The 27,696-nt window shown below is 40.9% G+C and overlaps 1 protein-coding gene across 2 annotated transcripts in view; it reads left to right on the top strand.

The window, feature by feature from the left end:
- The window catches only part of mgl (low-density lipoprotein receptor-related protein megalin), a 45,195-nt gene extending 20,250 nt beyond the window's left edge, over positions 1-24,945 (top strand). Inside the window, exons 3-29 of one of the 2 annotated variants that reach the window (XM_011139397.3) lie at positions 973-1,104; positions 4,158-4,415; positions 4,679-4,933; positions 5,104-5,220; positions 5,384-6,243; positions 6,342-6,843; positions 7,014-7,773; positions 7,883-8,599; positions 8,736-10,095; positions 10,199-10,400; positions 10,535-11,534; positions 11,662-12,310; positions 12,427-13,600; positions 13,699-14,119; positions 14,272-14,480; positions 14,590-14,985; positions 15,230-15,797; positions 15,949-16,192; positions 16,301-16,908; positions 16,979-17,271; positions 17,715-18,232; positions 18,373-18,610; positions 18,690-18,944; positions 19,036-19,542; positions 20,613-21,585; positions 21,676-21,772; positions 21,923-24,945. In XM_011139397.3, the coding sequence (XP_011137699.2) occupies positions 973-1,104; positions 4,158-4,415; positions 4,679-4,933; positions 5,104-5,220; positions 5,384-6,243; positions 6,342-6,843; positions 7,014-7,773; positions 7,883-8,599; positions 8,736-10,095; positions 10,199-10,400; positions 10,535-11,534; positions 11,662-12,310; positions 12,427-13,600; positions 13,699-14,119; positions 14,272-14,480; positions 14,590-14,985; positions 15,230-15,797; positions 15,949-16,192; positions 16,301-16,908; positions 16,979-17,271; positions 17,715-18,232; positions 18,373-18,610; positions 18,690-18,944; positions 19,036-19,542; positions 20,613-21,585; positions 21,676-21,772; positions 21,923-22,198 (13,589 nt within the window). In that variant the 3' untranslated portion in view covers positions 22,199-24,945. Of the gene's footprint in view, positions 1-972; positions 1,105-4,157; positions 4,416-4,678; positions 4,934-5,103; positions 5,221-5,383; positions 6,244-6,341; positions 6,844-7,013; positions 7,774-7,882; positions 8,600-8,735; positions 10,096-10,198; positions 10,401-10,534; positions 11,535-11,661; positions 12,311-12,426; positions 13,601-13,698; positions 14,120-14,271; positions 14,481-14,589; positions 14,986-15,229; positions 15,798-15,948; positions 16,193-16,300; positions 16,909-16,978; positions 17,272-17,714; positions 18,233-18,372; positions 18,611-18,689; positions 18,945-19,035; positions 19,543-20,612; positions 21,586-21,672; positions 21,773-21,922 lie in introns of both variants that reach the window. The other variant, XM_011139396.3, reaches the window with a different exon arrangement.
- Positions 24,946-27,696: the final 2,751 nt, after the last annotated feature.

The raw sequence follows: 27,696 nt of genomic DNA, 5'->3' as shown, positions 1-27,696 counted from the left end.
CGGTCACGTTCTGACATAGCTCGACCTAAAAGCTGGATCAGCAAACAAATATTTAACACATTCTTTCTCTTCCTCTTTATCCGCGGATGTTGCAGAAAGCTATCAGATCCTTGACTTCTATGAATTCCATTTTGGATAAGAAGTGCCGTTGCGGAGAAAAAATCTAAAAAATTATCAACTTCGCACATTACTCGAAAACACAGAGTTAAAATGATACCCTGTGTGTGGCATGTGGCGGCATGTGATTGTCGAGTCATCCGGTATTAAAGGATCGAGGGAGCTTCCCTCGATTGCTCGGCGAATCGACGACCGGCTGATTATGCATCGCGCAATTATAGCACCGGCGCAATTTGCGCCTCTCCCGCGTTGCGTTGAACAATTCTCTGTATGTTGCGAGTTACGCTCGCCGCCGTATCTTCATCAGTAATGCGTATAGATGATAATTTCCTTTTGCTTCTTTCACGCGTATGAATCAAACTTTTTAGACGATGCTCGAAAAAGAAGTCCTTGGTATATCTGGCGAGCATAATATGCGTGATTACATGCTTCGGCTTTCTGATCATGCTAACTAAAAGCTGTGAGAGATAAGTCAAAATTATGAAAGAGAAATCCATGAGGAACTTTTATGTGAATCAGAATAATTCTAGAATTAAATTGTGAAACGAATTCCGTGGCCGTTAGTTCGATTGTCGAACTCGCAGATAAAACCACGTTTGCGGTGTATGCAGTTTCAATTCTCACTTATCTAAAGGCTTGCATTCTAGTCAAATATTTGCGGACGTTATAGTCGCGATAACGTGGAGGCGTATTGGGTTGTTAGCTTTGCGGGGGGAGAAATTTCTACTTGAACACTTCAAGATCTCAATTCCGTCCCATGACATTCAGCGGAGCGTCGACGTGCTTTCTGGCGTTGCTTCCCGCGATGTGTACGAGAATCAGCGATTTATTAGCTTCGCTTCAATTTGTTTTCAGCGCCGCCCGACTGCGAGCTCGGTCAGATCACGTGTGGCCAGTATAGTTTCAACAAGACGTACTGTATACCCCCGCATCAACGATGCGACATGACCGTCGATTGCGTCGACGGTACTGACGAGGACGGCTGTAGTGAGTACAAATTGCAATCACTTCTGTCATCATTAACCCTTTCCGCTTACTTTTATCATCTGCATCGCGGTATTACTCCACCTACCCTTTATTCTACCTTATTTTTTAGCGATCGCTGTAGTGGTTTAGGCAGGGTTCGCCAACCTTTCTTGTATTTCGCACCTCTAAAAATTTATTAATGAACCTTCGCACCTCCTACAAGAAAAAATTATTCGTATTTATGGTAAAAATTAGTTGTTAGGATATTGAGGTAAGAAGTTAAAAATCAAAAAAGATGCTCAATTTCTAATAATATAAAATATATATATTTATAATAATAAAAAATATATAATTTTAACAATATTTTTTTAATTTGATGGTAAAAATGCCGGATTATTCCAGAATCCATCTTGATCATTATTAATTACAATCACTTTTCCTCGCACCCCCAAGAATGCTTTTTCGCACCCCCGATGGGAACCCCTAGATTTAGGCGAGATGTTCTAAAAAGGGATAAAAATGCATCCGGAATGTTATATTCTGTGCAAAAGCATGCACAATTGCGCATATATTATAATAGCCAGTGGTGGTAATATTCGGACTTCTTGTTAGTCAAGAACTATCCGAATACCCAATATAAAAAAAAAAAAAATTCCGAATAAACGGAATCATCTAAATTTTAGAGGATTTTGTTCTTATATATGGCCTCAAGAGGATTCCTCTAAAATTAAGAGGAAAATATTGTAAACACATTATTCTTAAAGTTCGAGGGATTATGTTATGTGTATAATGCAAATCTTATATTGATTATAATATTATATTGATTATAATATTGATTATAATATAAATTTCCTCTTATACATAGATTAAGCTTTTTTTAAGAGAATTATTATTTATTTTTACTGTACTTTATTCTTATTGATACTATACGTTCCTTTATAGGGAAAGGAGAGGAAATTATTACGAAGCTGTCCGGAAAAAATTCGATTTAAATTTTTTTTACTTTCTGCTGAAAAAATAGAAAAAGTCATAAATTTGTAATCTTAAGTACTCTACATGGCATTTATTTATGTAGTGTGCAACGCGATATGATAAATGGATATATGTATGTATTTACGCTGAAATGTGGGCTAGTATGTCTTTAAGTTAATTTTCTCCAAAAACTCTTGAACTTCGTTCATGACGAAACAACTGGGAAAAGCAACATAAACTGAATAACTCTCTTCTTTTTTCCTTTGCTCCAGACGTTGTCCTTAAAATAAATTGACGTGGTGACGATCGTCATATGCACAGAGAGAGTGTCTCTGTGTGAGTAGATGGGAGAGGAAAACCGCCGATAAGCGTTCTCTTCTTGATATAAGAGGAAAATTAACTTATGCAAGAAAAAATCTTCTTGAAATAAAAGGAAAACAGTTAGAATAATATCTAATAAATTTTAGATGAATGGTTCACTTTAATCGCTTTATCGAAAGAGGAATCCTTTTCTTGTAAAAGGCTTCGCTTAGAATATGAGATTATGGAAAAGTTGACTTTACAAATAGAATACTTTTTTTTGCGTGTTAAGTTTTTTGTTTGTTTTGTTGGGCTACTTCCTCTCGTACAATTAATAGCACTAATTACAACCGCAGGAAATAAACTAAAAAAATTTCAAGAAAGAATTGCTGTTTCTTGGAATTCTATTTGTAGAACGGTTGCGACACTTGTCTCACCAGTACAAAATCTTTATCTTCATTCAAGATTTCCGTCGTCTTCTCGACGAGTGTGTTGTGTCTTTTGCTTTGTTCATGTAGTCAAACGTGCTTGTGTTAACTGAGAGCTAATCTTTCGAAGTAGCAGGACTCATACAAGATTCGCCATAATATTCCGCGTAAAATCAACCGGCTCGAGCAGTTCCACGAGAGTCGATCTGGTCGAGACGGTGCGAAGAAACGCGTTTATTAATAAATGACCTCAAAGCCACCGAGTGCATTGTCTAAGAAGGCATTTGTAGGCATTATTAATTATTGCGGATACGCCGTGCCCAAAGACATAGTGTGATAACGCTATCGTCAGTGACAAGGCCATTCACATAAGTGCATGGCCAAGTAGCAGCTGTGTCCCGATTAGGCAGATTCTTTGCGGCTGTCATTGCTAAATTATCGCGTTGTCACGATAACAAACGATACTCCGTGGGTTGTAAAATCAGTGATATTACGCTCGCTGAAGTTATTAGACAAGTGAAGACTGCAGGCTTTCATAAACATCCTATCGATATCGATAACATTCTCGTCTTTTATTCTTCAAAACTGCGCCTTCCGAAGTTCAAACTTCTGCATTGTCCGCGATGATCAATTTCTCAAGTTCTCTACGCATGTCTTGCTTTACAATTCGCCGATAATTTTCAACTCTCTGCCTATCGGTATTGAATTTAAAGCGCTTCTAATCGCTACAATTGTACTTAAAAATCGCACGAGTACGTACGCCATTGTGACTGCAATTTACATTTTTCTTCGAAGGAACATAAAAGTAACGTTTCAGGACACTTCATGTCTGAATTAGCCCCAACTTTGAAATATCCCAAAGTCTCTCTCGCTTCTGCAGCTATCGCCGCGTTTATTGCACGAACCGAGCGAGAACAATCACGTTTTTGAATGACATATTGAACTCATTTCCTCGCCGTTTATCAACGGCGTAGACGTGTCGCAATACAGGTGATCTCCTCCGCTGCATATTGTGCGCAGCTAATGTGACTTATCGCGCTGCGATTGTTTAAACTCAGAAGCGTGATTAACTGGGGATCACCTTTTGACGTCCGTTACGTAAAAGCTACATATACTCTTCATTTGTCACGTTTTCCTTCCATAAGCACGTGCACGTAGATACGTTTATCGGTCATATGGTAAAAAGTATATCCTGCCTGCATGCAAGTGCGGTGCGGTGTTGCAACCTAATATCCTTCGCACAAAAATCATAGTCTTTGCAAATCTCATGACGCACGCTCTCGCGGCATATCCGCGGTGTCATCACGTGTTATCGTTCATTGGCGAGGTTCGTAAGAGCGAGAAAGGATGACAAGAGAGCGACGTTCGTTGCAGCATACAGAAAATGTCAGCCAGACGACTTCAGGTGCGTCGGCACCACGCCGGAGCTTTGCATACCCAAAGAGAAAAGATGCGACGGTTACTTAGATTGCCGAAACGGCAGGGACGAGGAAGGATGTGGAAATAACATGTCGAAGCCAGCCTGCCGGCTGGATCAGTTCAGGTGTAATACCACGCAGCGCTGCATCGACCAAAGTGCGAGGTGTAATCACAGGGACGATTGCGGTGACATGAGCGACGAGGAGCATTGTAGTGAGTTTGCAATTTTGCGGTGCACTTGCACAGTGTTTGACGTTGTCTTGCTTCCGGATGGACGAAAAGCGGATGAAATTTAAATATCTCGTTTATATTCCATTCTTTGGTCTCTCTTCGTTTTCTTGGGCTATGTTGGATTCGGTTCTCGAAGTGTTGGAACATCTCAATGGATGTGTATTTAATTAAAATTTAAATTCTGATGTACGATTCTTAAAGCAATTATCCCATCAGTATTAACAAGATTCTTTCATGATACACAGGTTTTCCACCTTGCACCAGCGATCAATTCCGGTGCGCCAATGCGCTTTGCATCCCTATAGCGTATCAATGCGATGGTTACACAGACTGCCACGATAATTCCGACGAGAGTTCCTGCACAATGACAGTTTGTCCAGGAAATAAGTTTATGTGCCCAAAGGGTGCACCAGATGGGAAGCCAATGTGCATCAATCGGTCTCAACTATGCGATGAAAAACAGGACTGCGAGGACGGGGCGGATGAGGAAGCGGCGTGTTGTAAGTGTACTGCACTATACTGTACTATCTTTGACGAACATTTAGTCCAGAAGATGGAACAGAATTGCATAAATTTATATTATTGTTTGCCCCAAGTCTATCCTAAAAGACCATGATAATAATATTTTCTGATAATTTTACAAACTTTATTTACAATTCTTATTATACAGCGATGAGTATGTGTGGTTTGCTCAACTGTCAACATAAATGTCAAGCGTCTCCCACTGGAGGGGCTTGCTATTGTCCCGAGGGAAGAATCCTTGCCAACGATTCAAGGACCTGCGTCGGTAAGTTATTCGAGTTGTAAAAGTCCAAATGTTTAGCGTCGAGTCGATTCGGAAATTTAACGTCTCCTAGTAAGAAAAGCACACTTGCCAAAAAGTTCACTCGTTATATTAATTTTCTTGCCGTATAGTACTCTAACCATCAACTGGATTTTTATTTGTGCAGATCGGGACGAGTGCTCAGAATGGGGCTTCTGTGAACAGCTGTGCGATAACACTGACGGTTCATACATGTGTAGTTGCGCTCTTGGTTACACCCTTCACGGTCGCAACAAATGTCGGGCCCAGAACTTCTCGTCTCTGGAGCTTTTGCTCGCTCAAGATCGCGCAGTGTGGCGATTAAGCGCCACTGGCGAGGATCGCAAGGTCATCGCAAATACGACCGGTGCTAGCGGGCTGGACTACATGTACTCGCGGGGCTTACTTTTCTGGAGTGACATGAAAACGCGAAAGGTGCATTCGGAGTCTCTGAATCTCGGTAACGTCGTACCGCGGAAAGTGGACATCAGTATGGCAGGATCTTGGGGACCCGTGTCCATCGCGGTGGATTGGGTTGGTGATAAATTGTACGTGGCGGACTCCATTGTGCAGAAAGTGGACGTATTCGAGCTGGACGGACGCTACCATGGAATCGTTGTGGGTTCCAATCTCACTAACCCGGCTGACATCGCATTGGATCCTACAAGAGGTCTCATGTTCATTGCCGACAGCAAGCAGGTTCTCCGCACTAACATGGACGGCACCAACGCGTTCCCTGTAGTCTCAGAAGCGGCTTATAAAGTTTCTGGAGTGGCTGTGGATATTATCGCCAAGAGGATTTATTGGTGTGACTCATTGTTGGACTATATCGAAACGACAGACTACCGAGGCCGCAACAGAGTTATGATTCTCAGAGGACCTCAAGTGCCATCCCCAATCAGACTCACCCTCTTCGAGAATAGGATTTACTGGTCGGACAGTACTAAGCAAGCAGTCATGAGTGTCGACAAAACTCAGGGAGATTATTCCATCCAAAGCGTGTTTAAGGTACGAAAAATGGTGATTGGTCGATTCAACGAGTTTATCGTATATTTAACTCCATGGAGTGATCGTATATTTAACTTGATGGGTAATATCTCTTTAAGATACGCGATGCTAAAGCTATAAAAGCACTACATCCTCTTGTGCAACCCAGCGTCTCTAATCCTTGTGGCAACAACAATGGTGGTTGTCAGCACATGTGTATCGTCACTGCCTCCAGCGACCAGAGCAACCGGCTAGGCTATCGTTGCGCCTGCCATATTGGATGGCGATTAGCGAGCGACATGAGAAACTGCAACTTGGTGCAGGAGTTCCTTATGTACTCTCAACAAAGGTTCATCAAAGGTCGCGTACTCAATCCAGTAATGGAAGGTTTCAGCGATGCCATCTTACCGGTGGTATCCAGACGAGCGCGATTCGTTGGACTGGATTATGACGCACACGACCAGTACATTTACTACAGCGATGTTCTTCAAGATGTCATATACAGGGTACACCAGAATGCAACCGGACGAGAAATCGTCTTGGCCAGTCAAAACGAGGGAGTGGAAGGACTCGCAGTTGATTGGGCTGCCAAGAATTTGTACTATATCGATTCACGTAAAGGTCTGTTGAACGTCTTTTCGAACGATCCTACTTTATTTAACAATTAACAAATTTGTATCAATTAATTCCGTAATTTTATCAAATATTTTGCACTTAGTAAGAGAAAGTTGTTCGTCTTAAATATAAAATATAATTTATTTTTAGCCGATAAATTTTGTTTGCTTTCTCAGGCACACTGAATGTCCTCAGCACTAGGAATGTCACATATCGGCGAACACTATTGAAGAATCTGAAGCGACCTCGCGCAATTGTAATCCATCCGAACCATGGTTATATCTTTTTCTCTGAATGGGACCGTCCAGCCAACATCAGCAGGGCGCACGCTGACGGTTCCAACCTAGTCGTTTTCCAGAACTTAACTTTGGGTTGGCCGAACGGTTTGGCGATTGACTTTAACAAGGACCGATTGTACTGGTGTGACGCTCTTTTAGACCACGTGCAGCATTCAAATTTAGACGGCACGGACGTACGAACGGTCGACTCCAGACTAATCCGACATCCGTTTTCCATTGCCATTCATGAGGAGTGGATGTACATTACTGATTGGCGTTTAGACGCCATTATTCGACTTCATAAGGAAACCGGTGAGCAGGAAGCGATCTTGGTTCGTGAGCCGGCCACCAATAGACTTTATGGCGTGAAGGTCTTCAGCCGTGAAATTCAGATGACAGCACCTAACCATCCTTGCACTATCAACAATGGGGGTTGCGAAAAACTTTGCTTCGCTATTCCGGATAATTCTTCGCATTCCGACGCCATTGTTTTCCCTGAACCTGCGAACAAGTCCCCACAGAAGCTTATTCAAGTATGCGGATGTCCCTACGGAGAACGTCTTCAAGGCAATGGTAGGAGTTGCGCAGCGGACCCTGATGGGGAACCACCCTTGCAAGCTTGTCCGCATACTTGGGATTTTACTTGCGCAAATCAGAGGTATCACATATGTACAACGATATGATTTCTTGATTCGATAATTTAAGATGTATCTATTGGCGTATGTGTCGGTGTAAACAATCCAGCTCATAACTGATTGTACTTTCAGATGTGTACCAAAGTCTTGGGTGTGCGACGGCGAAAACGACTGTCTCGACAACAGCGATGAAACGCAAAACTGCACGAAACCAACTTGTGGTGCGAATGAATTCCAATGCAAGTCCGGCCGCTGTGTACCAATAACATTCCACTGTGACTCCGAAAACGACTGCGGCGATTATAGCGACGAAATGGGCTGTCCAAATGTTACGTGTAGCGCAAACCAATTCGCCTGTGCCAACAACAGGTGTATTCCCGCGACCTGGAAGTGCGACTCTGAAAACGACTGCGGTGACAGCTCCGACGAGGGCGAGTTCTGTGCAGCGAAAACCTGTTCGTATTTCCAGTTCACCTGCCCACGTTCCGGCCATTGTATACCGCAATCTTGGGTGTGTGACGGAGACAGTGATTGTTTCGACCAACAAGATGAGATGGACTGTCCACCAGTTACTTGTCTCAGTACGCAATTTACGTGCGCCGATCAGAAGATGTGTGTTTTATCATCGTATAAGTGCGACGGTATTAGTGACTGTAATGACGGTTCCGATGAAGTAGGTTGCCCATCGTTGGCACCGGATCAGTGTAATCTCGATAAACAGTTCCAATGCGTTAGCTCAGCCATCTGCATACCTAAAAATTGGTATTGCGACGGTACCGCGGATTGTCCCGACAAGTCCGACGAGCCAGAATCCTGCGGAAAGATCGACTGTCAGCCTGGATTCTTCAGGTTTGTTTTTTCGTTGGTTAAATTTCTCGAGATCCTTTATCTCCGGCGGATTTCAATCAGATAAACATTAAATATTCTTTATGAAGTTACCCAAATCTAAACTAATTTAATTTTACTCGTTAATTTATTTTCTTAGATGCCAAAACGACAAGTGTGTGTTCAAGGCGTATATCTGCGATGGCAAAGACGACTGCGGTGACGGCTCTGATGAGAACACCGAGCTGCATGCGTGCGGACCTCCTCCATTTAAATGCGACTCCCAGCAGTGGAGATGCCCGAATGTGACGAATCGTTGTATACCCACGGTCAATGTATGCGATGGCAAACCGGATTGCCCGAATGGCGGAGATGAAGGATTTGGTTGCGATCTCTCCGAATGCACTCATCAAGCTGGACTGTGTACTAATGATTGTTTTCAAACACCAATTGGCGCGCAATGTTCTTGTCCAGCTGGCGAAGAACTTACTAGCGATGGTTACACATGTCAAGATATGAACGAGTGTGAACCGCCAGGGAGATGCTCACAGATCTGCGTGAACACGAAGGGCAGCTATTACTGTAACTGTGTAGAGGGTTACACGTTGGAGAAAGACAAGCACACTTGCAAGGCGTTTAACCACAGTGCTGCCTTCTTAATTATTTCCAATAGGCATACTATTCTGGTGGCTGACCTTCAGGATCAAGCATTGGAACGGGTTCCTATCAATGTGGAAAACGTTGTGGCGACCGCCAGCAATATGCATACTGGTACAATCTTTTGGTCCGATATGAAGTTGAAGCGAATCTCGCGATTGGATCGTGGTAGTGATCCTCAAGACATCATTAGTACTGGTCTAGACTTGGTAGAAGGTCTTGCTTACGACTGGATTGGTCATAACCTGTACTGGTTGGATTCTAAGTTGAATACGATTGAAGTAGCTAAAGAAACTGGAGCTGGAAGAATGATACTCGTTAAGGCGAACATCACACAACCTCGTGGAATGTGTTTGGATCCCAGTCCACGTGCAAGATGGCTCTTCTGGACTGACTGGGGAGAAAATCCTAGAATCGAAAGAATCGGAATGGACGGTAATAATCGATCAACCATCATCAGTACGAAGATCTATTGGCCTAACGGTTTGGCTTTAGACATCGCGAATCGCAGAATCTACTTTGCGGATAGCAAGCTCGACTTTATTGACACTTGTCTCTATGATGGCAGTAAGAGGATTCAGGTTTTAGCCAGCTCCCATTATCTTTTGCATCCTCATTCTCTTACACTCTTCGAGGACACTATGTATTGGACTGATAGACAGCTTAATCGAGTGCTGTCAGCGCACAAGTTCATGGGCTCCAATCAGACGGTGGTGTCGCATTTAATCTCGCAGCCTCTTTCCATACATGTACATCATCCGGTATTACAGCCAATTACACCAAATCCTTGCGCTAATGCAATGTGCGAACATCTGTGTCTTCTATCGCACAATAATCCAATGGGATACAGTTGCAAGTGCCAGGTAAGCAGCGGATGAAAGACACCATATAAAAATAATGAGTGATTCAAGATAACAATTATCCAGGACATACGTAATTTATTTTTGCTAATAATATTCATTCCAGGTTGGATTCAAATTGCTGTCCAATGGACGATGCATGGAAGAAGAAACGCCATACTTGATGATTCTCCGAGGATCACAGATCGTTGACGTTTCCTTGACGCCTGGAGAAGTAAAAACTGGGTATATTACACCTGTTGTCGGTGTGGAAAACGGAAGATTTATCGATTACGATCGGAATAATCGTGTCATCTATTGGCTGCAAGGTACGACACGATCTACAAAGAACAATGGAATTATTCTTTTATCAAATTCTTATGATTTAAATATTTCCAAAGTTAATTAACATTTATTTTTTTAAATCTTCGAGAATTTTTTAAATCAGTTTATTAATCATCAGGCAAAGATGGCGACGACGAGAATGGCACAGTTTATACCATTCCCTACAACGGTGGTAACAGGACAGAGTTCCCTAATCCCGAAGGCGATAGTGGCATCGTTGGTTCACCATCTACTATGGCGTTGGATTGGCTTGGCCGTAATTTATTTATTGGCAACAAGTTCGCATCCAACATCGAAGCTATTAAATTGGACAGCAAAATGCGTTTTCGTACAATAATTTTGGCAAACGATGGCAACCGGACATCGGTTTCTAAACCAAAAGCAATGTGCGTAGATCCTATCGATGGACAGGTGTTTTGGGTGGACGAAGGTGGTTTTGGAGTACCCCAAAAAATCGGACGAGTAAACATGGACGGTAGTAATCCATTGGTTCTTGTGGAAAATTTGGAACGTCCTGAGGCTATCACTATCGATATTCCTAGCAAGACGTTATACTTTTCCTGCCAAAATCCAGCTTTTATCAAAGCCATGTCAACAGACGGTTTAAACGTCCGCACTATCCTCACTGCGGCGAATAACCTAGCATTGCCGAAGGCATTAGCCGTACATGATTCTCGCTTGTATTACTTGGATCCACTTTACGATAAAATCGAACGTGTCGATTTACCTAATGGCGATAATCCAGTCACGCTCATCGATAACGATTCGGAGCTTCGTACTCTAACTATTTATAAGAAACGTGCCACTGGATCTCACCCTTGTCTTAACAATAATGGCGGCTGCGAACAGATTTGCCTGCCCGCGTCGGGAGGCACTCGTGTTTGTGCTTGTGGAATAGAATATAGAAAAGTCGCTGATGGTAAATGTGAGCCTTACAAGACATTCGCGGTGGTCACTCAGCTAGATGTTGCTAGAGGCTACAGTCTCAAGGATTCCAAGGAGGCCATGGTGCCAATCGCTGGAGTTGGTCATCATATTCTGCACGTGGACGTGCATTATGCGGGCAATTGGATATATTGGGTGGAGTTTAATCGAGGCATTTGGAATGGTATCTTTAGGTAAAATCAAACTATCATATGTATGAGTGCTAAAATATACAAATATTCAAATCATACATTTGTCCGCCAAGATGTAGTGCCATTCAAATATCATAGCTTAACTGTCATAGCTTAAATTTCGTTTCAGAATACGACCTAACGGCACAGAATTGCAACAAGTGATCAAACAGGGAATTGGTTCTAATGGAATCCGCGGTCTGGCCGTGGATTGGATCGCTGGAAACTTGTACTTTGCTAATGTCTTTCCTCATGACAACTATGTAGAGGTTTGCAGGTTGGATGGCTCCAATCGAAAAGTACTTGTAAAGACGACAACGGATGCTCCTCGCGAGTTGGCTGTGAATCCCATCAAGCGATACCTATATTGGATTGATTATGGACAGTATCCTCGAATAGGCAAGGCTTACCTCGATGGTAGCAACTGGTCCCCTATTGTGACATCTGGAATTAGCACACCACGTGACCTGACGATCGATCCTGCGACACATGATATTTATTGGGTGGACTCTAAACTGGATACCATTCAGAAAGTGTCCTATACCGGCGGGGGTCGAGAAATCATCCGTAGGAATTTACCAAATCCAATGGGCGTCGCCATTTTCATCGGAGATGTCTATTGGGTAGACCGGAATTTAGCCACCGTTTTTAAAGCAAGTAAATTGAAAGGCAACACTAGTCTTCCCATACCTGTCAGGACCAATCTACAAAAGCTCAGAGACATCGTCATTTTTGATCAGAGCAGCCAGCCCTCAGATATAACCAATCCTTGTAGTCAGGTATTTGAAATGAATTGAGAAATATATATGTGCGGTTATTTATTAAAAAAAAAATTGCTTCTAAAGAAATGAAATCGTCGTATAATTATTAATGAAAATAATTTTTCTTTTCTCAGGAAATGAATAATAGCGGTTGCTCTCAGTTGTGTTTTGCTTTCCCGAAGGACAATGTTAAACCGTTCACTTGCGATTGCGCGGTGGGCAAACTTTCTGCCAACGGTCACACCTGCGAGAATGTGGAAGAATATTTAGTTTTTGCTACGCGAACAGAGATTCGCGCCATAAATCTAGATCCGCACAATACCAATGTGCCTTTTGCGCCTGTTGGCAATCTGACAAATGTAGTCGGTGTAGACTTTGATTATCAAGATAAGAAGTTGTTGTTTACTCAAATTCGTCCTTGGGCGAAGATTGCGTGGACACCGTCCGACCGGCCGTCTTCTTCCGATTTGCATACGTTGATTAGTAAAGGAATTAATCCTGAAGGCATTTCCTACGATTGGACTCAAAAGAAGGTGTATTGGACGGACTCATCTAATAACAGCATCTACGCGATGGACATCGATGGATCCAATTTGGTGATGATTGCACGGGTGGACCGTCCACGCGCTATCGTTGTCGATCCTTGCAACGGATCGCTTTACTTCACTGACTGGGGTCGTTTCGGGACGTCCGGAAAAGTTTTTAAGACGACTATGGCGGGCTCGTTGAAACGAGCCATTATCGACAAGGATCTTTCGCAGCCCAGTGGTCTGGCGATTGACTACGACGATCGCATGCTGTATTGGACCGATGCTGTGCGCGAGAAAATCGAACGATCCGATCTCGAAGGAAATAACAGAGAGATTCTAGTTAGCGCTACCATATATCCCTTCGCCATCACTGTCTTTAGAGGGCACATCTATTGGACGGATCTGCAACTTCGTGGAGTTTATCGAGCGGAAAAGCATACTGGAGCCGACAAGATCGAGCTGGTGAAGCGATTGGAGGACTCCCCGCGAGACCTTCACGTCTTTTCCGCCGCCAGACAACAATGTACCGTTAATCCTTGCAACATCAACAATGGCGGCTGCGATCAGTCCTGCCATCCAGGCCACAACGGCTCTGCAGAGTGCAAGTGTGACGACAACAGCAGGCTGGTGAACGAAAACAGGATGTGCGTACCAAAGAACGTTACTTGCAACGACAGCAAGTTTGCTTGCAGAAATGGTAGGTGTATCTCCAGAATGTGGGCTTGCGATGGCGACGATGACTGTGGTGACGGCTCCGATGAGAACGCAAGTTATTGTTGTAAGTATGAACAGTTGGAAGTAAAATAGAAGCGAGTGTGTTGTCGATGCTAGAAAGATGCTAGGAGAATTGTTTGTTAAATATCTTCTTCATTTTAGCCTATCACTCATGCAGTCCGAATGAATTCCGCTGCAATAACGGTCGATGCATCTTCAAAACGTGGAAGTGTGACCACGAAAATGACTGTCGGGATGGTAGCGACGAAGAGGGATGTGTTTACCCGCCGTGTGCGTTAGGTGAATTCACTTGTGCAAATTACCGTTGCATTCCGCAGTCACAGGTGTGCAATGGCATCAACGACTGTAAAGATAATGTCACCTCGGATGAAACTCACGAGCGTTGCCCTCGCAATACCACGTGTCCCTTGAATCATCTCAAATGCGAGAAAACAAATATCTGTGTGGAACCCTATTGGCTTTGCGATGGCGACAACGATTGCGGCGACAACAGTGATGAGAACCCTGTCCATTGTGCTCAGAGAACCTGCCCACAAAATAGTTTCCGATGCCCTAATCACAGGTAAAACCTCGCATTCGATGAACAATTCGATAACTTGATAATCAAATTTTTTCAGAAATATTTGGAAAATTACATCTTTCTACAAATATTCTAATGTTCTTATATAAAATAGACGATATTGTATTGAAATAGGAGGATATTGTCTATTACAGGTGCATCCCAGCTACTTGGTATTGCGACGGAGACGACGATTGTCTGGATGGAAGCGACGAGCCTCCTGGTTACTGTCAATCCGAGGGTAGAACATGCTTTGGTGACTTATTCACGTGTGACAACGGCAACTGTATTCCTAGGATTTACATATGCGACGGTGACAACGATTGTCTGGACAATTCTGACGAAGATGAACGTCACCAATGCAGTAAGTGTTTTAATTACATATTTATGTGTTTATTTCATTTATTTCATCGTTTTATTTGTTACCATTTACTTATTTTTTGGTACTGATAACATTTTGATGAAACTTCCAGATGACAGAAAATGTGATGAAGAAACTGAATTTACTTGCACCGCGAATAAAATGTGGAATCGCGCTCAGTGTATTCCCAAGAAATGGTTGTGCGACGGGGATCCGGATTGTGTGGATGGAGCTGACGAAAATGTAACTTTACACCATTGCCCAGCACCGACGCCTTGTGGTGACAATCAGTTCACCTGCAACAACGGGCGATGCTTGAATCGCAGCTGGCTGTGCGATCATGACAATGATTGCGGTGACGGCAGTGACGAGGGCAATTTTTGCAACTCCCAGTACAAGCATTGCAACAGCCAAGAATTCACTTGTCAGAATTTCAAATGCATACGCAAGCAGTTCCGTTGTGACGGCCAGGATGATTGTGGTGATCATTCGGACGAAGTAGGATGTCGTAAGTATAATTTGACTATTGCGTATCAATCATTAATTGTTATATAATTGATTTTTTAACGCATTCGAACTTGGATATAAAAAGAAGTACGGAGGTAAATTTAGGTAAATTTCAACTTTTTAAATAAACGTGTTAAATAAATCATCCCACCTTTTTTAAACTTCATGATACGAACAACTTTTGGAAACTTTTGCGACTAAACTATTACTTCGATCGACAATCACGAGTTATGCTTCCTTTGCAGCGTCTAAAGGGAAGAACACCACATGTCCAAATCCAAAGGACTTCATGTGCGCGAATGGCAACTGCATTGACTCACAACTGGTGTGCAATAAGGAGCCGGACTGCGCCGATGAAAGTGATGAACCCTTGCACTGCAATGTGGACGAATGCGCACGTATCGAGTTGAATCAGTGCGGACACAAATGCGTAGACACCCCGACTAGTTTCTACTGTGAATGCAACCCTGGCTACAAGTTGTTGGATGACGGCAAGGCCTGCGAAGACATCGACGAGTGTATCGAGACACCTCAAGTGTGTAGCCAACAGTGCGAGAACACGCCTGGCAGTTATTATTGCAAATGTAACGAACGCTGGTACGAGAGAGAGGCGGACGAGCACACGTGCAAACGTAGAGACAACATTCAACCATGGATCATATTCACGAACAAATATTATGTCAGAAACATGTCAATCGACGCGCGCAATTATAGCCTGATGCATCAGGATCTCATCAACGTTGTCGCGCTGGACGCTGATTATACGGAGCAAATGCTGTACTTCTGTGACGTTACTGCGAAAACGATATATAGGTCCGTCCTAGGTGTTTTGCTTAGCATTAAAGTATCTGAATATGAATTGTTCCAATTAATGGATTTATCTACAATTTGGATTAATATTAAGTAGTCAAGTTAAACTTACTTAAAGTTCGAAAATTACTATTTGTTATTTACTTTTTTTTAGAGCACCGATAAACGGTGGTGAAAGAGAAGCTATTATTCGTCACGATAGCTTGGGTCTGGAAGGAATAGCTATCGACTGGGTTGGCCGAAAATTGTATTGGTTAGATCGTCACGCAAAACACTTGGATGTGTCAGAACTTGACGGTACCAACAGGAAGACCTTGCAGTCCGGAATAGCAGATCCTCGCGCTATCGCAGTTCATCCCGGCACTGGATATCTATTTTTCACATCGTGGCATCTTCAGGTGAATTTTACATACTCGCGCAGCTCAGTTGTTTGCTAATCATTCTACAGCAAGCCAAGTTGCGAGAGTTTATTTGAAGCTATTCGAAAATGTCTTCCTCAATTTCAGGCGTATATTGGTAAGATGGGCATGGACGGAAGCAACTTCACCCGAATTCTGACATGGGAAGACGACATCGCCTGGCCAAACGCTCTGACCATCGATTACTTCACCGATCGTATATTCTGGGCCGATGCTCACTTGGATTATATTGCCTTCGCCGACCTCGAAGGTCATAATCGACGGATCGTTCTGTCGGGCACATCAGTGCCACATGTCTTCGCTATTACTGTATTCGACGATTTCATTTACTGGACCGATTGGAATCTGAAAGCCATCAGTAGGGCGGAGAAATTCTCTGGTGCTAAACTGAAGATGTTACGCAACACTACCCATCGACCTTATGATATCCATGCATACCATCCTCTTAGACAACTGCCTTACAATAATCCCTGTGCGGAGAACAACGGTGGTTGCTCGCATCTTTGCCTTATCGCACCGCCAGCCAGCTCATACCTGCTTGAAGGATACGGCCAACCTGGTGTTACCTCCTACAAATGCGAGTGTCCGAATCAATTTAGCCTGGACAAAGACGGCAAGACGTGTATCGCGAACTGCACTGCGGGTCAGCATCGTTGCGGGCCGCCCGATGAGAAGTGTATTCCTTGGTATTGGAGGTGAGATACATTTGTACTGTATTTTCTGCCAGATTTTTAGCGGAATATTCAAGGAGAAATTACGCCGCAGGTGCGATGGAGAGAAGGACTGCAAGGACGGTTCTGACGAATCATCCAGTTGTCCGCCGAGGAATTGTGGACCGAGTGTGTTCCAATGTGCAAATGGTAATTGCACGCCGACCGTGACAATTTGCGATGGGTCTGATGATTGCGGCGACAAAAGCGACGAAGCCAAATGTGCGCTCGAGTGTGGGGAACTTGAATTCAAGTGCAAATCAAACGGTCGTTGTATACACGATTCTTGGAAATGCGACGGAGACGCTGACTGTAAAGACGGTAGCGATGAGGATCCCGTTATTTGTCGTGAGTACAACATTTCGTATATTGTTAAATATCCTTTCTTAACGATAATATAGTAACAAGATTAAATGCTTTAAATAAATATAATGATATAAGTTAATTAAATTTTTTTTTTTAATTTCCCAAATTTAGAAAATACCCGTTCAATATTGTATCAGTAAATATGTCAAATAAGTCTAAGCGATTAAAATCTAAGGGATACTATCTTTAGTTGACGAAATAAGATAAATAAGATAGGAAAAGGGCAAACGTCAGACCTGTGATAAGCTCAGTAATAAGACTCTCGCTCGGCAAGCCAAGGATCCCGAGTTCGAGTCCTAGTTTGGTCAATTTCATTCTGATACTTTTTTGTCTTTTTCTCACATAAGTAACAATAATTCATCGCAATCAACTTTATTTTCAACTTTCAATTTTCCTTGGTCTATTTAATTGTACCGTTATCTTAGATAACCGAACTTGCGATCCGAGCACTGAATTCAGCTGCAAGAATGGCAAGTGCATCCCCAAACTATGGATGTGCGATTCCGACAATGATTGCGGAGATGACAGTGACGAGCCGGCCTACATGTGTCGACAAAGGAATTGCACGACGGGATGGCAACGGTGTCCAGGACACGCGAACTACCGATGCATTCCGAAATGGCTGTTCTGCGACGGCAAAGACGATTGCCGTGATGGCTCCGACGAACGTCCGGAGAACTGTCCGAAGTGCGATCCTAGTATGGACTTTAGGTGCACCAATAATCGGTGCGTGCCGAAACAATGGCTTTGCGATTTTGCCGATGATTGCGGAGACGGTAGCGACGAGGCGGAAGCGATGTGCAAGGATAAGTATCGCGAGTGCTCCGAGTCTGAGTTCAAGTGCAAAAATGGCAAATGTATCGCATCCAGATGGAGGTGCGACAGTGAAGATGATTGTGGCGATGGCAGTGACGAAGAAGAATGTCATCGATGGGTGTGCAAGGTATGCAAATGCCTTAGAGATTCGTCAGAAGAGATTTTTACAGCAATATAAGTTTACGTGGACAGAAGAAACTAATAATGCGTCTAATGCGCAAAAGAATAAAAGAGATATGTATGTAATATCCCTTTTCTGCGTTGTAGAACGATAGTTTCCAATGCACCAGCGGTCACTGCATCGCGTCCTATCTTCGTTGCAATGGAGCGCGCAACTGCCGCGACATGAGCGATGAAGTCGATTGTCCACCGAGATATCCCGGTGGAAGATATTGCCCGCAATCGCGATTCCAGTGTGACAACAATCTCTGTGTCGCACAAACTGACATCTGTGACGGTACCGATGATTGCGGCGACAATTCCGACGAGAACCCAACCATGTGTGGTGAGTTCATTATAATATTAATACATGTTAATCTCCATTTTCCACAGGAATGTAAAATAACGCTACTGTATCTGCGCAGCAAACTTCGAATGCGATACACACAGACGATTCCAGTGCGCGAATCACAAGTGCATCGCCAAGTATCAACTGTGTGACGGAATCGACAATTGTGGCGACGGCTCCGATGAGAATAACATGACGATTTGCGTCAAACAGATGCGCCCGTGCGACCCTATGTCAGAGTATACCTGTGCGAATAAAAAATGCATCGAGCGGCAGAAACTCTGTGATCTCGCGAATGATTGCGGTGACTTGTCGGACGAGTTGGGATGTCGTGAGTTTTTTCGATATGTTTCTTTTCCTTTTACTGTGCTCTATTTAATCCATACTACAAAGTAGCCGTTTTACGTTTTACGTTTCGTCAGATCATAATCAGCACTGCTTAGAGACCGATCGCGGCGGCTGCGCTCATCAGTGCCACAACATTACTGACGGCGGCTACATCTGCGCTTGTTATCCCGGTTATATAATCTCGCCAGACAACCGGAAGCATTGTGTGGATATTGACGAATGTCAAACCGGCCAACATCAATGCTCCCATATTTGTACCAACTTGAACGGCTCGTACGCCTGTTCTTGCCGGCAAGGTTTCCAATTATCGGACGGCCATAGTGGTGTTTGTCGTGTCGAAGATGACGACGTAGTCGTATTATTTGCTAATGGACCCGAAGTCAGAGCCTATGGTTTGCATACTAACGAAGAAATGGACGTGATAAGTGACGAGAAGAAGGTGCAAGCTATCGATTTTGATCCTAAAGCAGAATACGTTTTCTGGATTGATTCATACGATAACACTATCAAACGATCCTACATGGTGAACGCCAAAAAGGGCGAAGCAAAAATTGGATATGCGCAGGACCTCAATATGAAGAGTATGTATTATTCAATTCGTTGATTGTTAATTTGTTGGTTAAGTGTCTGTGAAGTTAGCACGACGTTTTAAAAATTATTAACAAACAATGTCAGGTCCAGTAGCATTTTTCGTAGTTCTACAGTTTCTGATAAAAATAAAAAGAAATTCCATATTCTTAATACTAAAAAATCGAAATTGAAAAAATGTCGTGCTAACTTCACGTTTCAGCACGACAGTCTCCTCTAAAGTACCAGAAACCGGTGAATAATACGCTTTTTGACGAGAGTTCCCGTTAATGCTAGGCTAGTTCTATAACTATGAAGCAGTTCAGAATAAAACTGCAACGATTAACAATTTTGTACAATTTTAAATATCGGCAGCCAGTACGATACACTCGGCGCAAACATGTCGTGCCGTCGACTTCTTGTACTTCTGACGGTAGTTCTAGCTTGTTCTATTCGAGTCCTATACAATTCAATTATTTTCAATTATTGTTCCGCCATATAATATTATTATTAAATTAATTTTAGCCTTTGGCGCCAGCATGACACTCGATGAAAACATGTGTCGTGCTGGCTGCCAATATTTAAAATTGTACAAAATTGTTAATCGTTGCAGTTCTATTCTGAACTGCTTCATAGTTATAGAATTAGTCTAGAACTAACGGGAACTCTCGTAAAAAAGCGTATTATTCACCGGTTTCTTGTACTTTAGAGGAGACTGTGTCGTGCTGGAACGTGAAGTGAGCACGACATTTTTCAATTTCGATTATTTCGTATTAAGAATATGGATCTTTTTTCTATCTTTATCAGAAACTGTAGAACTATAAAATATGCTGCTGGAACTGACATTGCTTTTTAATAATTTTTAAAAGTCGTGCTAACTTCACAGACACGTTGGTTAATTAGCATTTAAATTTAAACCAAGAGAAAATAAATTTTTATTTCTTTATGAAATTTCTTATTGAAGGAATCAACTTTAAAAATTCAATACTATTTTTAGAGACACACATACATAAGTACTATTACCTGATTAATAAATTAATAATGTAATATTTTTAGTATCTATTGATAATATCAATGTTCGCAGCTGAATCTAAACCGACGAGTCTGGCAGTAGATTGGATTTCCGACAATTTATATTGGAGCGAACTCGACGAAACAGGAGCTACTTCTCACGGTCGAATCATGGTGTCCAAGTCGGACGGCAGATATCGACGTAGCCTAGTCACTGTAAATCTCGAGCAACCAACCTCGGTAGCCGTGGATCCCGAACGAGGAGAACTCTTATGGGCTGATGCAGGTAGTCAGCCAAAGATCGAAATAGCTTGGATGGATGGTGATAGACGTCAAATGCTTGTATCGGAGCGAATCGCTAATCCTTCGGCACTCACCATCGACTATGCCATGGAACATACGCTCTATTGGTCTGACAGCAAATTGGATACCATCGAAGCAATCAGTTTAACTGGCACCAATAGGAGAGTCGTCTTAAAGGGTAGATCCCTTAAGAATCCAGTAGCATTGGATGTTTTCGAGAACAATCTTTATTGGACCACCAGGCAAACAGGCGAGCTTATTCGACAAGATAAATTTGGCAGAGGAGTGCCGAATGTTATTGTCAAGAATCTCCCTAGTCCCGGAGGCGTTAGGGTTTATCATCAGCTGAGATATAACACTACATTGAGAGACCCTTGTCACAATGATCAGTGCACTCATCTTTGTGTTACAATCCCTGGCGGACATCGTTGTCTTTGCTCAGACAGTGTTGGTCCTCTTCAACGACCTATCAGGGATAACGAGAGGCATTGTGACGCTACTAATGAAAGGCCCTTACCGGCACCTAGGATATGTCGTTGCCAAAATGGCGGGCGATGCCAAGAGATGGATGATAAGCTGGCATGTAACTGCCGTGAAGAATTTCATGGTGAATTCTGTGAAATGGCGGCGGTTGCTGCTATAGCAGGCGGGTCTACCGCTGCCATAGTTATTCCTGTAGTTGTGACTCTGCTAGTACTGTCCGGTATTGCTGCAGTCTTTATGGTTCTCAAGAAGCGGCCATTGTAAGTAATAGTTTTAGGTAAAATATAATACTCGTACATAATACAAAGACAATATCACCCTTCGTAATACATGACCATTGTCTATAGCAGTAAGCCCGGTGGCCTGAGCAGTCTCACTGGTGCTCAAAGTGTCTCCTTCCGTCAAGGCAGCAACGTAGAGTTTGGTTCAGCTGCTCACGAAAGGATGGTGAGTTTCTTGTTCAAATTATTATTTTATATCGTTCAAAATGAACTTCATTAAAAAGACTTTAATAAATTTCGTTAAACGAACTCTTAAATTTCAGGCACGTTAATAAATTCTTTCCATGTTTTATAATTATTATTTTTATACTCGCAGGAGCCTCTCGATGTTGAGTACAATCTCAACGACGTCACCAATAAGAATCGAGACTTTAGCAATCCAATGTACGATGCGGTGAATATGGAAAGTGGCGCTACAAACGGTACCGGTGCCAGTAGCATGTATGAAGTGCCGGCAGAGATGAAACCCTCCAGTGTACAGCACAAAGAACCCCCGCAACTACATCTAAAGAGGAGAGAACTAGACCCAACGCCCATCGACTCGGGCAAGGACACCCAGCAACTGGTCGAGGAGGACAAGTCCGAATGCTAGGACTAACCTATATTTAGGGATTTCTTCATACCTATCGTGCTTCGAACTCGAAACGTAAATCGACATGTTTCACGAGAGTGGGTAATATACAGGGACACAACACAAATTAGCTCATCATTTTTACGTAAACAGTGCGAATTACCTGCAACTACTCGTTATTTATTAAGAAGGCAATCGAACAAGATTCTTTTTTAACGTGTGGCGACTGATTGATGATGAGGTTCTGTCTTATTTAGCGATCTCCGAACATGAATATTTCGAGAGATCTCCGAGTTCTTTGAGGATAAGAGGATAATAGAAAAGAGGAAAAACTTGGATGAAAAAATTTGAGAACGTTGCTGTCTCGAATTTAGCATAAAAGAATTTTTGTACAATAATTACGAAAGATCCGAATCTTTGTATATCCAGGCACCTAACCAGGTTCTTGACACACATTTAGGCTGTTAACTTCCTGCATTCCCAGACCGAAGGATTTTTGGTACGCAGCTTCTTATGAATCCATAGGTCCTTTGAACCAAAAATTTGTGAACTAGTTCTGGGATCCTGGAATCCTGGATATTATAGGACGATAGAGGATAGAGGACAGACGAGGTTGCGAATTGATAGCATCAATTTAACGGGGAGAATAGGCTGAGAACGAATGGCAATAGGCACGATTTTATTGTGTCATTTTTTACTAGGTGTGATTTGTAAGTCTTGTAAATATAATTGCTAACAAAATATAATATTCATGTTATCCTTGTATCATAAAAGACGCAACACATTCCATTCTCTCTCAAGGTTGCTGCTTGAAGTGTAGTGATAGCACACTTCTAATTGTTAGAACGTGTATGTATATGTGTGTATATGCGTGCACGTGCGCGCAGTACTCGAATTGGTACGTTAAATTTCTTGACGAGCCTCCAAACCAGCTAGCATATCTGTACACTGTGTATTGGTACTTTCCATCCGATTTTATAAAGTATAATTATATTATGATATAAGAAAAAGATAGTTCTTCTCCTATTTCAAACCATGATTATTCGAACGAAGATTTAAGAAAAGGAGACTACTTAATAATTCGGTTTCAGAGGTATGATTCGAGTACTACGTGTATGCGTCAGAATTAACCCTCAATTACAATATGGTGGGGTCAAGTTTGACTTCAGTGAGAATCTTTCAAGTCGAAAGTTTATAAAATTCAAGAGGTTCCTTTCTTTATCGATATTTCCATTATCTTCTTGTTCACGTCGCAAACTTATAATTTCAATAGTCAGTACTTTCGATTAAAATTTAATGTAACTGTGTTCTCGGGGTTGGAATTGAATCCTGCTATGACAGTTACATTATCTGGGTTGGGCTATAGTAGTTGAGGATTAATGATGTACGCGCATTCGTTCAAGAAGCGCGTCTTTAGCGGAGTATGTCAGCGTGGCGTTAGACTTTTTTATGTTGAAAAGTGGCCTACCTTGTTATGATGAGTAGAAGCGTGCAAGCCCAAGGAGCGAGATAAACGCGTGTTCCGCGTATGAGCGTTATTAAATGTTATTCTTGTGGATGTTATTGCAGAACGATCGATTGTATGATATAAATAAGTATCTTTTCCGCGGCGAACATACGCACGGAATATTTGCTCGGCCAATATGATTGTACATTTTTCTAGATTATGTGGGGTACTTTTCCTGCAAAAAATGGTTGAATTAAAAGGAATCGACGGGAATTTATTCTGTAAAATTAACTCTCTCTCTCTCTCTATTTCTTTTTTTTAATCGGAAATTTATTTTAACATTTTTATATTCTTCCCGTTCTTTCCTATTTCTTCCTATCTTTTCCCGAGACGCTACGTTATACATTTTAATAAATTTTTCTTACGTAATTTGTTAAAATAATGTGAAAAAGGACACGTTTTAAACGATAAATTCTCATCTAATTTAACCTAAAATATTAAATTTCTTTGTTTTTATATCAACAGGTGATTCAAAGTCCTTTTCTTCTATATTAAATAATAAAAGAAGAATATGTAATATTTAATTAACGCAGCTTCGAACGTTGTATGTCTGATTATAACGAAATAATTAATATGAAACAAGTTCCTATTAATTCCTTTTAATACATATATTTTTTGCAGGATCAGTACGTGTGTAATTCTTCTTCCGCGCAAACTATGATCGCAATGCGAAGTTCCTTGTATCCTTTTAACACATGATACTCTAATGTTATGTATGAAAATTGGGTTTCTTATCAAATTGTCGAAATTTTCTAAAATTCTTGAAATTTCTTTTAAAATTCAATGCAGGGCCGAGAAAAATTTCAAGAATTTTTTTTTTAATTTTAAAGTTGAAACTTTATGGGAATCTTTTAATTTTATAAATATCAAATATTAATTGAATCATACGATGTGAGAAGACATGTTTTGTTCCTAGGTGATGCAAGGATATTCATACGCTAAGACATTGGGATATTAAGATTATGCTCGATGTACATACATGTTTCGCGAAGTAAAGGAAGAGAATTATCGACACTGACCCATGTTTTCCGTGCACACAGATTATTATACATAAAAATATATAAATAAATAAATAAATATATATTTTTTGTTGCAAACGACTTTGATCTGGGCAGGGCTCCAGAAAGTGTCCTGATAATATTTTAATATATCAGTATTTTGTGTATTTTTTTATCAAGTAAACAAAATAATAATTGTTAATATATTGTGCAAATATCAAACAGATACCGTCCAAGAATAAATTGCATAGTTGACAATTCAATTTTTCCTATGCCTATGTAATATCACACTCACATTTTGTTCTTGTGAGCAAATTTTATGTGAGCTTATTTCGAATATCTCCCTTCTGCAATTGCGTTTGTTTTAACGTTTGAGAACATTTGTTTTGACTTTGCGTAAATTTGTTTCATTTAGCAAGCATCATCAAATACGTTTACCCGGCAACTTAAAACTAATTTAACGCAACCGTGGTCTATATTTACGTGTTAGTCTAGCTTTTATAGTGCATGTAAATATTGGTTGTTTATTTAAATATTGATTTATTACGATAATGTGGCATGTTTTATGCCATATTAAAAAATTAAGGAAAATCTCAATGATAAAAGATTCAGAATCATAATTCAGGAACATCATTCTTCTTCGGAAATTCATTCTTTTTGATGATCGAGATTTTCGTATTCGGAACAACCACGATTTGATTTGATAAGAATTTGAGATTTGATATACGTTTATATATATATTTTTTTAAAGGTGATGAAGTCTCTTGAGACGCGCGATAACTAACCGAGGCGTTCAAAAACCGCTTTTCCCGCCTCTCATCATGATACATTTCGTTACACATAAGAAACCTCGGAAATATTTTCTTGATGCAACGAATGCATGGAAGCTACTCGCCCATTGTCATTCGCGCCCAAGTCACTCGGCTTGGCTGGTAGAAGAAAGACATACTTTGTTTGCGCGGAACTCGGAAGAAATAAGAATTTTCAGATGCATCAAACGGTTCAGATCAACTAATTATTTAACAAAGCTTGTTTTCTTCACAATCCTGCCGCTCCTCTGCATTTACTCTGCTCCACCCCTTAGAAGTATGTCCTCCTACTTTGCTTCTGAAATTTGTGCGTTAGCAGAGCAGCCTTTTGTTCTGTTGCTTGGTCCGGTCCGCTTCTTAACAATAAAACAGATTGTCAACGTTTAGAAAATAACTATTGCTTAACCATTTTCGAAATAAAAAGACATTAATTGGCAGACCCTTTTCTGGAAATTTGTTTAATATATGACGAAATCTATTTTTTAATTCCTGCAATATAGTGCCGCTTCTGTTCACTTGTTCTTATCATCGTCGTAATTTTGACGTAATGATGTTACGTTCCAAAACTTATGTTTTAAAATCTACTGCATTTCTTTTATAATCTATTGGAATATTATCGCGTGTATAGGTATTTGTCATTTCTTTTGCAAATTATTTTGTCACATCAAACGAATTTTGAGAATCAAGACAAATTTCTTTTCCTATTTCATATTTTTTTATTTCATATTTTCATTCATTCGGAGTAGCATGTTCTATATTTTTCCTTTTACTTCCATTTTTTCATTTGTTATCGCAATTTCAGACAAATTCAACGAAATAAATATTGCGTATAACAGTATTACTACATTTCGGATTAAATCGCATTGTACCTTACCTACATCCGCACGCAAACACGCTTTTTGTTAATAAATTTTAACTTGTGCACAGCATATATTCTCTCTTTATAATAAATAAATGTGTTGAAATTCTCTCATATAAAGAATAATAATAATAAAATTAATATAATAAGAACAATTATTATCATATTTCGAAATATTATACGGTTACATATCCTGCATATCTGCACTAATTGTCATCTTTTATTATGAAAAAGTATGAAGAGAATGCGTTGCGCGCGTCGTCGTATTGAGCGGATAGGCGACTGCAACGTAACAATGCTCGTACGGAGGTCTTTCCATATAATTTTCGATAAATCCCTATTTCGGAATATGACGTTGTTATATATGGTTGAATTCGACATAAAATAATCTTTCATTTGGTTAGAAAAAATTACGACATTTCGGAAAAAAATTGTAAATGATGGGAGTATGTTGCAAAATATAACAAACTAAAACATTTTGGCACAAGCGTTATAAAGTGCACTTTAGACCATACAACTTTTTATTTGAAGATTTTTTCTGTTTTTTATAGTTTCGATGATGTACGCTGGAAAAAAACCGATTTTTTTTTTCAAAGGGGTGTTTCATCCTTTAAAAGTTCGTACGCGCGCGTGTAAAAAAAAATGTGTGTCTCTCCTATTTTAGTTTAGATTACAACATATTTCAAGCTCATCCAAACTGGAGGAGGACACTTCTGAACCTTTTCTTTGTTGAAATTATTGTGTAAATGTAATTGACCGTTAACAATTTATTAATTGTTTTGGATACAACGGGTAACAGTTGTGTTTTTTTTCTATTGTTTCTTGGCCGGTTGTTTATAATATTTTAACAATAATTATTAACAATAATTCATGGTCTTCATAATTTTAAGCTGAAAAAACTGATTTATTCATAATTTATTTATTCCTGATATTATCAGTCTGAAGAGAGAAATGTTTGGTTGGAGTCCGCTTATGCAGAATATTTTTTTTGCGCTGCTCTGCACTCAAAGGGTTAATTAGTTAATATATGTCGATTATAATATGTATATTCTTTATAGTAATTATTTACTATTAGTTAAATGTTAAAAAAGGTAGCTGTAAAGTGCCTGTCGTTCTCCTTTATTATATGTTGGTAATTTGAAAGCTTCTAACAAAACGATAATGCACTTTCTTTCTTATCACATGATGATAATTAATTTTTTACTTACAATTGGCAGGAGAGGATTGACTATTATTGACTAACGGTGAAAGAATGATTTCTTACGTGTTACATATTTCTTTTGCTGAATTACATTCTAGACACCGATGAAGTAAGAATAAAGACATCCGATTTTACATAATTTGAC

Source organism: Harpegnathos saltator, unplaced genomic scaffold (assembly GCF_003227715.2).
Source record: "Harpegnathos saltator strain DR-91 unplaced genomic scaffold, Hsal_v8.6 scaffold51, whole genome shotgun sequence".
Lineage (NCBI taxonomy): Eukaryota > Metazoa > Arthropoda > Insecta > Hymenoptera > Formicidae > Harpegnathos > Harpegnathos saltator.
Note: the sequence above shows the minus strand (reverse complement) of the source record. Positions and strands in the feature narration are given on the sequence as shown.